General features: G+C 39.8%; 1 protein-coding gene across 1 annotated transcript in view; it reads left to right on the forward strand.

Annotated features, from left to right (window-relative positions):
• SLC9A9 (solute carrier family 9 member A9) overlaps positions 1–14,645 on the forward strand; it is a 670,517-nt gene that overhangs the window by 44,503 nt on the left and 611,369 nt on the right. Inside the window, exons 3-4 of the mRNA XM_023739363.1 lie at positions 9,275–9,352; positions 11,097–11,173. Of these exons, the coding sequence (XP_023595131.1) occupies positions 9,275–9,352; positions 11,097–11,173 (155 nt within the window). The remainder of the gene's footprint in view (positions 1–9,274; positions 9,353–11,096; positions 11,174–14,645) is intronic.

Consider the following 14,645-nt stretch of genomic DNA (forward strand, 5'->3'; position numbering starts at 1 on the left):
TAGTTTGGGTAGGCTGTGTGTTTCTAGAAATTTATCCATTTCCTCTAGGTTTTCAAATTTGTTGGGAGTATAGTTTTTCATAATATTCTGTTATAATCCTTTTTTCCCCATCCTTTCTTGTAGATGGATAATATTTTATATTATGGATTATACCATAATTTATTTATTCAGTCTGTAGTTCAGTCATCCTCAATGTGTTATAGTTGTTTCCATTCTTTTGTCTGTAATAAATACTCTCATGTCAGGCATGTGCAAGCACGTCTGCTGGAGAAATTCTGTTCCCCAAGTGTGCCTTGTGCTATCTATCCTCAAACGGTTGCTTCCATAGTTTCTTTCACTTAGATCCAGTAACAGTGAATGCTGCTTGAGAAACAATCATGGCTGAGTATTGAGTGGAACTCTTTCAGTCCATGATTATATTGAAACCTCAAAAGCAACTCTAAGAATTAGGCATTTGCACACGCATTTTGCAAATTAAGAAACTGAGGCTCAGAGAAGGTAAGTAAATAGACCAAGGTCATCTAATTAGTATGTGGTATATTTTCATGAGGTATTCTGAATCAACCCTCCCCACCACCCTCAAACCAAAGCATAATTTAGGGCAGAGGAAAGATAATGCACACCTTCAAGCTATCTGTAGGTGTACCCCAAAACTGTCTGCCCCAAGCTAGGTTTTCTTTGAAGTCTCTTTTTTGTATTAAAAATGCATACAGACTTGAATTTCACTTTTTAATATAGCTGCATTTATTTTAATATTTTAAATTACTTGATACCAAGTATAACTTAAGTTTTAGGAAGCTGCTGATTTACCCCGTGGCTTGGTGAACCCTGGTCCATTGCCCCTAGAGCAGGCAGAGAAGCATGGTCCTGCACGTTGGCGCTCCACGAATGGGCTCCTACCCATCCTTCAAATCCAGATCATAAGCTGCTCAACATCCAGCCCTCCTGTGGCATTAGCGGTAATCCCAGAGTGTTGACTCTGTCCCACAGACCTCTGAATTTCAGCTTATCTCAGTGTTTGGTACTGAAATTGCACAGCATCTTTCTGTTCTTTGACTGTAAGCTTCATGGAATTATTCTTTCTGTCATTTATCTTCAAGTTCTTCAAATTCATCTATCTTCAAGCAGAGAAGAAGCTTGTTAAATTTTTATTTATTTATTTATTTTTATTTATTTTTATTGTACTTCAGGTGAAGGTTTACAGAACAAATAGTTTCTCATGAAACAGTAGTACACATATTGTTTTATGACATTGGTTAACAACCCCACGACATATCAACCCTCTCCCTTCTTGACCTTTTTTTTTTTTGGTGAAAATATACATAGCCAAAGATACACCATTTCAAAAATTTCTACATGCACAGTTCCGTGACATCGACTACACTCTTCTGATTGTACGGCTATTCTCACTTTAGATGAAGGTTTAGAGATCAAAATAGTTTCTCATTGAACAGTTAGTACACATGACAATGGTTAACAACCCCACTACATGTCAACACTGTCCTTACTCAACCTTGGGTTCCCTATCACCAGCTTTAGAAGCTTGTTAAATTTTTAATGAACAAAGTGTTGAAGTTGATACTCACACCCCATGGCCTTCAAGTCGATTCCGACTCATAGCGACCTTATAGGACAGAGTAGAACTGCCCCATAAAGTTTCCAAGGAGTGGCTGGTGGATTCGAACTGCTGACTTTTTGGTTAGCAGCCATAGCTCTTAACCACTGCACAACTAGGGCTCCATTTGAAGATGATAGCACACATTATTGTGTTAACCACTTTTATTTTTCAAAGGAATCAGGAATTGCGAAAATAACCAAAGCCTACTTCTTAGTTCCAACTCCGCTTAAACACTCCTAAATCTTGCCTTAACTAGTTATGTTAGCCTGGTGATCTCTTGGAAATCATACGTTTCATTTGCCCATGCATATATGTCTAACTCCCAGTGATATCCCTGTCATGTTGATTGACACTGGGCATGCCATTAATTCCTTCTCCTGTCTCTGGAAAATGGGGATAATTACATTTACCAGCCACCACTCAGGAATGCTGTCAGAGCTGATGAAACAATGTTTTTAAAAGGCCTCTTTGGAAGGAATATGCCACATAAATCACAGTCCCTCACTAAGGTGGTTATTTTGGTGCTTATTTATTTCGTAGCTCAGTAGAACACTGGTATTTCTTCCCCGATAAATCATATTGAGTCACCAGATGCCTTAATACTCTGGCCCAAACAGAATTTTGCATCTATAATCCTAGGATGAACTTGGGAATTAACCGTGGTACATTTCCTTTCTATTCTTGGAAGTTTTCAAGTTGAATATTGTTATGAACACATGCCCAGGCCACTCTAGCCAAATACTGGTGCATATGTGAGGCAATATTTAGAACTTACTGGATCCTTGTGAACAGATTGATGCTTTTCTCTCTCCCATATTATCTGGTATTTTAAGAATTGAATCCAAATATTTAAAAATCTCACTGCTTTCATGAAGCTTGCATAATACTTCCATCTCAGAATCTCCTCCCCCAGCTGTGTTGCTCCAAATTAGCCACACCTTGTATAGTTTAATAGACCATCTAAAAACTGCATGTTATGAATTTTAAATTCTAGTGTCTATAAGAGTACTGTCCAATAACCACTGGCCACACATTGCATGTTAAAATTAAAAATTCAGTCTCTCAGTTGTGCTAGCTACAGATAAAATGCTCAATAGCTCATGTGGCTAGCGGCTACCACATTGGACATCGCAGGTAGAACATTTCCATCTTCATAGAAAGTTCTATTGGACAGTGCTAGTCTATAAGATTTTCATCTTAAAAAACTAAGGAAAGTGGTTTAGCTGGAACATTTTTTGCCTTCTCCTTTCCCCACTCACCCCTCCCTTAAATTGTTTTCCCTCAAATTATAATATATATTTTTTAATTGTTTGGGTCATAAAAACGGCCTCACTTCCAAAGCCACAATTTGAACCCAAAGTTTGAGGAAAACGACCTGCAGAATTGCCATCTGGAGGTTGACACTGTAGCAGATCCAGCCATTTCTGAGAAATTGTCTGCACTTGGAGTTACTCCCAGAACTCTGATTTAGCAGTTCCTAAGCTTACAGCAAGTCTGAAAGGAACACAAATCTGTTTTGTATATACAAATAAATCCTCAGATGCCGCATGCCATTCTCAGTCTGCCAATTTCATCTGCCTCCTCCAGAAAATATAATTCAATAGCACGTTAATTAACCTGCATGCACGAAATGGGACATTCTGATTGTTGAAATGCCCTGCTTGGGTGATTAACCTGATTTGAGCAGAAAAACTGCCAAGGCAAGGGATTTTCTGTCCAGGAGGCTGTGCCACTGGATTTCTGTCTCCCAGATGATCACAGCTGCATTGCTTCATCCCCCCACTTCTCAGAAATGCATCTCTCTGCTAAAAAAATCTTTCAAATATGCAACGGATATACTCTCAAAGAGGCCTCATGAAAATGGATCAATTACTGTGTTTTTGATAACTTTAGAAAAGAGAGCAAACTTAGAAGAAAAATTAAAACCTTCGCCCAGCTTTTACACTGTTGTACCTCAGGAGTTCGCAGTTTTATTATCTTTAGTAATAAACACTTATAAAGCTCTTACTAGATGTCAGCCACTCTTACAAGGGCTTTACAGATATTAATTCATTTTTTAAATCTTCATAGCCACCTTATGAGTTAGGTAGCACATTATTGTCCCCATTTTAAAGATGAGGAAACCGAAGCACAGAGAGTTTAAATAACTGTCCAATTCAAAGAGTGGCTATGACCGTCTGTTGTCTTAAACACTACTCTAGATAATTCATATAAGAGGACAAATCCAGACCATGAACTGAAATGATTTTTTTTTTTTTTTCTTAACTTATTGCCTTGGTTTTTATGTGTTAAAAGCCAGAGGTTAAGGAGATAAAAAGTCAGGTCAAAACATTAATGCTTCTGGCCAAGAGCCATTATGAAATTTCTAGACCAAAGGTCAGATGTATTAAGAGACCATAATAAATTGCAAAGCACAAAACTTGATAGAACTAGACTGATCTTCAGAAAATAAGATAATGTAACATGTGAAAGTTGGTTTCGTGTATTGAATGTTGAAATTAGCATTCTTACCCCAGGGCTGACTATTGCATCAAAGGAACTTTTACTCAGTTTTTTTGAGTAAACCAGTGAAACAAAAGAAATTGTTGGGATTCAAACATATCTGCATCCTAAGTAATATAAATTTCCTAGAATTTTGGAATATGTGGAAATGAGAGAAAATCAACATGTATTGAGCAGATCCTATTTCGCAGGCACTGCCCTTGGGCCTTCTCAGTTACTTGAGCAAAAAACCTAGAAGTGATTTCTTCCTTTCTCTTAATCTCTAATGACATGTTAGCGTGCATAACAATCCATCAACGGTCCATCTCTCTCCCAGTATACATTGGGAAGCTGCCCTTTCTCTCTGACTCCAGACCACCATCCTCTTACCCGGATCAGGCAACAGTCACTCGAGTGATCTCTGAAAGCATAAATCTTCTCTTACCTCTGCGCTGCCCAGTCTCGGCTTGTCTTCTCCAGTCTCAGCTCACACACTCCTGTCTTTGTTCACTCCGCCCAGCACTCTGACCATCTTTGGATGTCTCAGACACAGGCAGCTTACCTCAGGTGTTTGCACTTGCTGTTCCTTCCACTTCTTTCCACTCATCTGCTGTCATGTTCCTTTTCTGCTTTTGGATCTCAGCTTAAATATCACCTCCTCAAAGAGTACCCCCACCTCCGCCAAACTCAGAGAATAACAACCCCTTCTTGTTATTCTCTGTTGCACCTCCTCAGTTGGGTCTTTCAGAGCACTTACTATACCTTGGAATTATTATTGGTCAGTTTAATTAATTAATAATTTTATTAGTGTATTGTTGTTAGCTCCCATCAATTTAGCTCCTGACTCACTGCAACGCCATGCACAACGGAGGAAAATGCTGCTGAGTCCTTGTGCCATCCCTGTGATTGGTTTGCAGATCTGACCTTTGCGATTCGTAGGGTTTTCATTGGCTGATTTTGGAAGTGGATCACCAGGCCTTTCTTCCTAGTCCATCTTAGTCTGGAAGCTCTGCTGAAATGTGTTCAGCATCATAGCAACATGCAAGCCTCCATGAACAGACAGGTGGTTGCTGCATATGAGGTTCATTGGCTGGGATTCAGACTGAGTCTTCTTCATGGAAGGTGAGAATTCTACCACTGAACCCCCTGACTGGCCTCTATTAGTTTCCTAGAGCTTCTGTAAAAAATTACCACAAACTAGGTAGCTTAAAACAACAGAAATTTATTCTCTCAAAGTTGTGGAGGCTAGAAGTATGAAATCACGGTATCAGCAGGTCATGCTTTCTGTGATGGCTCTAGGGAAGAAACCTTCCTTGCCTCTTCCTAGCTTCTAGTGTTGCTGGCTGTCTTTGGCTTCTGGACACATCCCTCCAATCTCTGCCTGGTGGTCACCTGGCATTACCCTGTGTGCTTCTCTGTGTCTTTGCCCTTCTTCTTAAAAGGACACCAGTCATATTGTATTAAAAAGCCACTCTACTCCAGTATGACCTCATCCTAGCTAATTTCATCTTCAATAACTCTGTTTCCAAAGAAGTTCAATTCTGAGATTTTGGGAGGGAAATGCATTTCACAACAAGCAGAGAAGCTCCAGCAGGTAGGAACTTTGTCTTGTTTACCACTCTGCCTCTGGTGTCTAGCACAGGTTCTGGCAAAAAGACATTTTCTCTGACTATTTTGTGAATCAGTGAATTCTTCCACTGAGAGTCTCCACTCATTTTTAGAGAAAATGACACTGAGGTAAACTGTTTAAAGTCACACAGTGTGCAGCCTACTTTGTTTACAACACTAATCACGAAAGTTCCCTCAAGGACCGCAAAGTATGGGCCAGAGGAAGACTTAAGAGGCTAATAAGCGTGAACTTCACAATGGCAGAATGGAAGGTAGATTCTTGCTGGTTTTCAGGATGCAGCATGCTAGAGTGCAAAAGAAGCAGGCAGGCTTTGGAGCCTCAGACACCTAGGTTTGTATCTCAGCTCCATGAATTAATAGCAGCCCAGCCTTGACAAGTCACAACCTCTCAGAGCCTCACTTTTCTCCTGTGTGAGGTGGACTTATTCACCATTGGATCCCCAGTGTCTAGCGTACAACCTGGGATGAATGGCCTAATGACTGAGTCAATGAAATGGATGCATTCCTACCTCTCTTTTTTCCTGTGGGGACTAAATGAAATGTCACAGAGAAAGCACCCAGTGGCGTTCCTGGACAGAGCAGGCCCTTGCTCAGAATGCGTCTCTTCTTTTCTCCTTGCTGGCCTACCTCACCTTTCCTCAGGCGTTTGGTCATAGGCAGTGCCCTGGCCCTCGTGCACAGCCCTGGTTTTGGATAAGCCAAGGGAAGGCTTTGAAGAGCAAGCGATACTCTTAAAATGATGACTCCCAGGCCTGATTTCCAGTCAGTTAATAAACAACCAAACATGTTAAATCTTTGTCTGGCAATGAACTAGCTACTAGGTGGAGAAACAAACAAATGTATGATGGGCATGCCCTTAGTGAAAGAATTTTATCTTTTAATGGGGGAAACTAGAGTAACAAACGTGAAACAATTATCAACACAAGAAAGCGTGAAGTCATTGGCCTGATGCGGAGGAGGACTCGATAAGAAATTATTCTGTTTATTCTCCCTCTTTCTGTATATTCATGTTAAATTCATGTTAAATGCTAGAGGTGGGTGCATATGGGTGTATGTGGCAGGCTAACCTTTAGAAATCTTGCCACAGCCACAGCACCTCCAGAAGGAAAGGCTTTGTGCGGACTCTAGGACCTCACTCCCCCACACGTGGCTGATGGGGCCAGGAATTGGCACCTACCCAAAGTCCCCCAATCTGTGGACCCACCAGTTCCTGGAGACCACTAGGCCCGGGGTGATGAGTTGAGTCCATTGCATCCTGTTTCTTGTGGATTTAAAGCAAGATGTACTGACAAGGGGGAGCTAGTGGGCTAAGAGAGACCATAAGAGCAAGACCACACAGGGCCCAGGAGAGGGTCGACAGAGTAGTGGAGGGCTGCAGGGTTGAAATGGGGCCATAGCTGACCCTCCAGTCTGAGGTGACCTGAATTTTCCCTGGGCCAAGAAGCTGGGGCATCAACGGGTGCCTGGCTAGGTTTGTGGGCGGGAACCAGGCAGAGTGAGTGCCGCTCCTACTTCCGCACCTTCCTCTTCCTGCAAGTTAGGTGAACAGAGCTGAGGGTCCAGTATGGGGAGTGGGGAGAGGGACTCTGACAGTGTCCACATAGTCTCCAAGTGAAAACTAGAACCAAGGGTGGATTTTGTTAGGCTTTATTTAAATGATCTTTACCTGTGATGTGGGTAAGCATAATTCACTTTAATAGAATTGACTTTCAAAAGTAATTTTTTTTTCAATTCAGCAAATATTTTTTGAACAATGGACTAGATATGGGAGGGATGGAGCAATGCAGAATTGACAAAATTATCATTGTGATCCTTGATAAGGCCCTGAATTAATGAGGGAAACAGCCAAACACAAGCAATAATCATGCCAAGTAAGTTATGAAACGTGTGCTACAGGGAGCGTCCAGAGCGCTGAAGGAGCACAGAGAGAATGGTGGTTTTGACTGGGGAAGTCAAGGCCCGTTTGACAGAGAAGTAGCTTTTGAGTTCCAGCTTTAGAGATGAGTAAGAATTCAGACATAAAAGGGGAAGGAAATTGGCAATTATGAAACCTATACATCTAAACGATTTTAATGAGTACTGGTAACAGTGAGAAGGACTTGGTGCTGAAATGGTGCTGCGTTGTTGTTCACTGCTGTTGAGTCGACCCCGTGTGTGCAGAATAGAACTGTGCTCCATGGAGTTTGCCTTTCGGAAGCAGATTGCCAGGCCTCTCTTCCGAGGCACTTCTGGGTGGGTTTGAACTGCCAAATGGTAAGATAGTAAATGGCACTTATATGTGTGTGTGTGTGCGTGTGTGACACAGAGAGAAATAGAAAAGGATAGAGAGAAGTAGAAAGAGAAGGGGATGAATCTAGGAAAGTTTTAAAGATTAAAAGAGTTTTTATTTTTAGATTACCAAGCAAATAGTGGATATTGGATTCAAGAATTTCCTACATTTCATTTCACTTCACACCAAGTCATACTTGTTTTCTGGCCAAGTTTCTTTTAACATTTAAGTAAAAGCCAATAAACAAATACTAGAAAAATCCATTTTTTCACTTTCAAATGTGTTTTGTCATGGGGTCTGGAAAATATGTTTAACTTTGGAATGAGATAAAACAGGGATAACTAAGACCAAATTTCCAAAAATGCTTTATTTCGGCAAAACTTTAAATATAGCTGGTCAGAAGCCAAAATAATTGAAAACTACTGATTACTGTGGCCAGAAAACAACAAAATAAATAAAAATGTTTAAAATATGAAAAATAAACAGATAATCAGAATAAAAGGAAAACATTTTCTTTGCCCAGAGAGATTTCATAGAGGTGTTAGTTTTGTTATTAACTATAAAATGGAAGTATAGATTTTACATTTAAAATATTACTTTACAGTTATACTGTATTTATGAATTTCTAAATTTGCATTTTTTTCTAGTCTCATCTCTACTAATTTAATAATATGTTAATATGTCTCATACAACCTTAGCAAAAATGACTATAACACTTTTTTGGAAATATTCCTATTTATTCTTCTTCTAAGAGCCCTAGTGGCACAGTTGTGAAGTGCTTGGCTGCTAACCAGAAGTCGGCAGTTGGAACCCCCCAGCCTGCTCCATGGGAGAAAGATGTGGCATTCTGCTTCCATAAAGATTTACATCCTTGGAAACCCTATGGGGCAGTTCTACTCTATCTTGCAGGGTCGCTGTGAGTTAGAATCAACTCAACGGCAGTGGTTTTTGTTCTTTTTCTATAGTTTACTGTGGTAAAATATGTGCAACATAAAATTTGCCAATTTAACCATTTTTAAGTGTAAAATTCAGTGGCATTAATTACATTTATAATGTTGTACAACCATCACCAGTATCTATTCCCAAAACTTTTTCATCACCCAAACAGAAACTCAGTACCCATTAAGCAATAACTGTCCATTCCTCCTTCTCCTTAGCCCCTGGGAACCACTAAACTACTTTCAAGTCTATGCATTTTACAGCTGTCTTTGTAAAACACATCTTTTTAATGGTCCAAAGGAGCATCTTTCTAACTACACTTTTGTCTTTTCTGGCAGATGACATTTGATCCAGAAATATTCTTCAATGTTTTACTGCCACCGATTATATTTCATGCAGGATATAGCCTAAAGAAGGTAAATATATAGGGACCAATTTCTTCTTTTATCATTAAGTAGAGAATTTTATCATTACTGATGAAGAAACGAAGCCCTGGTGGCACAGTGGTTAAGAGCTCAGCTGCTAACCAAAAGGTCGGCAGTCTGAATCCACCAGCTGCTCCTTGGAAGCCCTATGGGGCAGTTCTGCTCTGTCCTACAGAGTCGCTATGATTTGAAATCGACTTGACAGCAACGGGTTTAGGGTTTTTTTTTTTTTTTTTTTTTGTAATGATGAAACAGTTATTTTATGGACCTACCTTGTTTTGTAAGCATATCATTATCTTGGATTATGTGATATGAATTCAAATCTGACTCTGTCCAATACACTGGACACTAGCTACATGTGGCTATTGAGCCTTGAAATGTGGCTAGTCTGAATCAAGATTTGCTTTTCAATGTAAAATACACATTAGGTTTTAAAGCTGTAGTATTTTTTTTTTAAAAAAAGAATGTAAAATATCTCCATACTGTTTTATATTGATTTCATGATGAAATCATAATATTTTGGAGATATTGGGTTAAATAAAACATATTAATAAAATTCATTTAACTTGTTTTTTACTTATTTTAATGTGGCAACTAGAAAGAAACTTTAAATGACATATGTCTCACATTGTATTTCTATTGGACAGTGCTATTCTCTATGATTATAACTAAGGATTTTGCTTGTTAATTGAAGTTGGGCTTATTCATCTGGGTAGAAACTAAAGAATGCTCTCCTAATATTCTTGAAACTCTTGATACTCATTGAAAAAAAGCCCAGTTTGGCAGTTGCTCTCTGTTTGCCCGGCATTACTGAGACACAGCCTGGAAGGTGCCTATTTCATAGTCAGTCATTCACATAACAGTTTACGTAACGCCATCCCCTGTGCCACAGGATGAGGTCCTGGCCTGTATGATTTTTGAGATGCAGAGGTTAGGGGGATTCCCTTTCCTGCCCATCTCCCACCCTAGGAGATCCTGGAGCTCTCTCCCTGGGGACCAGCCACCTCCAGCATCCAGGCGGTGTGCTCACTGCAGCCCTTCATTTCTTACGTGCTCCTGGCTCCCTCTTTCTGTCCCTTCTGGCTACTCAGATCCTACTTCACACCCTAGAAGGGAGTTTTCCAAAGTAAGCATTTGGAAAGATTTCGAAGGCTGGGTTTATTCAGATCATCCCTCTTCATTTCCCAGCCCCAGCACTAAGTGTCATTCTGTGTCTGATTCATTAAAACAAAGTAAATTGTTGTAGGTTGTAAGGTCTTGTTCATCACTTTCAGAAGACATACAAATCAGAGGTCCAATAAAAGTCAAAAAGCGACTGAAATCTTTTAGTGCAGTGTTTTAAGAAACACCGACGAACTTCCATTTTGGTTAAAACTTCTTGAAAACCACTTCCTCCGCTAATCGTCCCTCCATTAATTTCCTGCCTGGAAATTGCCCCAGTCCGTTTCCGCTCTCCCTAATCCAGCCAATCCTGCCTCTCATCTCTCTCATCCCCACCCTTTCACCTTCCAGATGTATTTCTGTTTCCTGTTTCTCTGAGTAACCTCTGACCTTTGCGGTGTAAATCAGTTAGGTCTCTATCTGCACAATAAGGCCAGGAACTGAGCCTCCAAAAACAAAATTTGCCTAAGCAGTGAGGGAGGGAGGGGCTGTGAAAATGCATACATTAGTTTTTATTTCCTGTTACACTAAGAAAAATGCTGATGCTCTGTAACTTTTTTTTTTCTCTCCCCAGAAACACTTTTTTCAAAACTTAGGATCTATTTTAACGTATGCCTTCTTGGGAACAGCCATCTCCTGTATTGTTATAGGGTAAGTGACAATGAAAGCTCAAGTTTCAGGTGGCAGTGGGGTCGGTGATCTGAGGGAGGAATCTCACACTTCCTGGACTCACGCTGGCTGGGTGAATTGTCTGTTGTTTTTCGGGATATCACATCTTTCTGCATTTTTCTGACTCCATTCCTAGGCTTCCACATTTTCGGACAAACACAAGGTTTCAGATCAAAGCAAACTGGAATTGGATTGCTGGAGTTTCTATCTGAGTTTTGGGCTTCTGTCGTAGGGAATCTGGATAACTTGGCTTGAGTTATGTGAAGCACACTGCATTCTTTTTAGGCTTGAATAACACAGATAAGCACACTGCATTCTTTTTCCATCTTCCTTGCAGGAGCCCATGTGTATTTGACAAGAGTACAATAGTAGCCATACCTCAAGGGTTTTCTTTCTAAAGGCAATTTTACAAGAGAGGAGTTTGAAACGTACATCTCCAGATTTCATCAGAGTTGCTTAACGATGGAATGGCTTTTTGGTTGATACACTGTAGAATGCAGACATTTTTTCCCCTCGTTACATTTTATTGGGTATGCTGCCGAGCCTCAAGTCTAACTACACAGACTGTGGTTTGCAGCTCATCATAAAGCAAAGTGTGGAACAAAACAATGAAGTCAATCCAGTTCACTTATAATCCTATCCGACATATTTAAGCTCCATTGTAAAAAAAAAAAAGTCCAGCTGTTATAACTATGATGGTGTAGATATCTAAAATTATCTGATGCAGCCAACTCTACCCTTGACTTTTACTGCATACAGCTGTTATAAGCATAGGACAAGAAACTGAAGCTAACAGGCACACAATATTCACTCATCCAGCCCTTTTCTTATGAAGTGTTCGGTGTGTGTCACAGGAAGGCTACAGTGGTGTCAGGAGGTGTCTTTACTTGTACCTGAAAGCAAGAGAATTCTGTATTGGTTAAAACCTTGAGCAACTCAGTCTACGTTATATGAATGTTGAATGTACATATAATGTATACATTCATGTAATGAAAATGTCCAGCATGATTAAGGAGTGAGGGAGTTAAGAGTTTAGCACCTGAAGGTGGAGGCTTGCAGGAATGTAGATTGGGGATCGTCATTAAGTCTGGACACCCAAGAGGTCTTTAAGCTGTTTGTGACCTGAGACACAGTGTACTTGATCCTTCTCAAAGCATGTTCTGGAGACAGCTTTTCTCTTCTGTGGGTATGCCGTATCTAAGTATTCAAATTTGAGAGCTGGCAAGGGCCTTAGAGATGTATCTACTTAAAGCCCCTCATTCTAGATGAGGAAAGTGACATCTTGGAAGGCTAATTGATTTGTTCAGTTTCACCCAGCTATGAGAAGCAGGAAGTGGTCAGAACAGAATTCAGGTCTTTGGCTTCTGATACAGCAGGTCCTGCCATCTCTCCCTCTTCCTTTGGTAATCTCTTTAGAAGTCAGTTCCTATACATTGACAGAAGTCTCTGACACATGTGGACTCTCAAAAGGGTTCACTGAGTTAGAGCAAGGATTTATTTTAGTAGACCTGTAATATGGGAAATCTGAAAAGTTTAACGGATGCAAATTCTAAACTCATGTACAATGCTGTCAAATTATGGAGTGATCAAATTTCCTTATTACCCAGTTTCCTTTGTATAACTCATTTTAAGTATACTTCAGTGTGTTCATTGTATTATATGCTTTTACTATCATGACAAATCTGAATTCTTTCTTGAATATTTCAACATTCTATAAATAAATCTCTAATTATATATCTATCGCTATCTCTAATTTATGTATAGTGTGCGTGTGTGAGTGTGTGTGTGAGTGTGAATTGCATATAGTTGACTTGTTCTAAAAATTTTTAGTTCAGGAAATCTGGTTATTTTTATTTACTGAAGTTAAAAGATTAAGATTATCTTTTAATTGACTTTAAGAATACAATCAAGAATTTTTAAAGGAAAATGTTTTGAAGAAAAAGTGAAGTCCAGGGAAAACATTTAGAACAGTGTTTGTTGTTTGAACTGGGCGTAATCTGAGCAACAAAAACTTGTAGGGTGCCCTCTTAATGTGGATTATTACATTAGATTCAAGCGCAGAAGAGATAGACAACTTAAGGATTTTAGGATCTTATCTAGCAAGGGGGGCCCTGGTGGTGTGGTGGTTAAGCATTTGGCTGCTAACCAAAAGGTCAGCAGTTCGAATCTACCAGCTGCTCCTTGGAAACACTATGGGGAAGTTCTACTCTGTCATATAGGGTCACTATGAGTTGGAATCGACTCGATGGCAATGGGTTTGGTTTGGTTTGGTTAGCAAGGCAAGGGAAATCATTGAAGAATTTTAGCTTGAGGATGACAAGGTCAGATTTGTGTTCTACAAAGGTCATTCTGGTGGCAGTGTGAAAGAGAAGTTTTAAAGTGGGGAAAAGATGGCAGACGGGACCACGTAAGAGGCAACCTCCATAGGCAGGTTGTGAATGATGAGGACCTGGACTCAGGCAGTGGCAGTAAAGATGGCTGCGAAGTCATTGGCTAAATGAAATCCTGGGAAAGAATACAATCAGCCAGGGAAGGTGTGTGGAGTGAGAAGGAGAGGGACCTAGGGAACAACCCTATTTGCAGGAAGTGAAGAGGTGCTCACAAAGCAACTAAGAAGCATTGGACCCAGGAAATGGGAAGGAACTGTCAGGGCATTGTGGAAGTCAGGGGAAGAGGTGGGGGTCGACAGTGTCTAATGCACAGGGGAGGTCAAGTGGGATAGGGATGGTAGATGGTAGAATTCATAGGATTTAGCACCTAGGGGGTGACGGGTGACTTCACACTTATTTTATGGATGGAAATGAGAGAAGGGTACTGGTAAGCCCAATTGTTTTGGGTACTGTAAGATGAGAAGCAAGAACTGATTTTTATGCTGAAGATCTCAGGATATGATTTCAGAACTTTTAAAGGAAAGTCACATACTTAAATTCCGACCAAATTAGCATTTTCATAACTTGGTGACCTCATTATATGAGATATACTTAAGCCTTAATGACCTGTTATGTTTTTCTGACAAACTAATGGCAATAAGAACAACCACAATAAACATTTACTGAGTGCTTAATATGTACCATGCCTTTTCTGAGTACTTTATATGGGTTATCTCATTTAATCCTCAGAATAATCCTATTAAGTAGATACTATTATTGCCTTCATTTAACAGATGAGACAGCTATGGTTTAAAAAGAATAATACAGTGGTAAGTAGTAGGGCTGGGATTAGTAACTAAATAGTTTGGCTCCAGAGTCAGATTCTTAATGCCAAAAAATTGCTTTACTTTTGTTTACTGAATATTAGCACTGAAAAAAAAAAGGTCTGAATCAATCAATATTCACTAATATTACACGTTTCTTTTTTTTTTTTTTTTTTTTAATATTTTATTGTACTTCAGGTGAAGGCTTACAGAACAGATAGTTTCTCATGTAACAGTAACACACATGCTGTTTTATGATAT

The sequence above is a fragment of the Trichechus manatus genome, unplaced genomic scaffold (genome assembly GCF_000243295.1).
Source record: "Trichechus manatus latirostris isolate Lorelei unplaced genomic scaffold, TriManLat1.0 scaffold00132, whole genome shotgun sequence".
Lineage (NCBI taxonomy): Eukaryota > Metazoa > Chordata > Mammalia > Sirenia > Trichechidae > Trichechus > Trichechus manatus.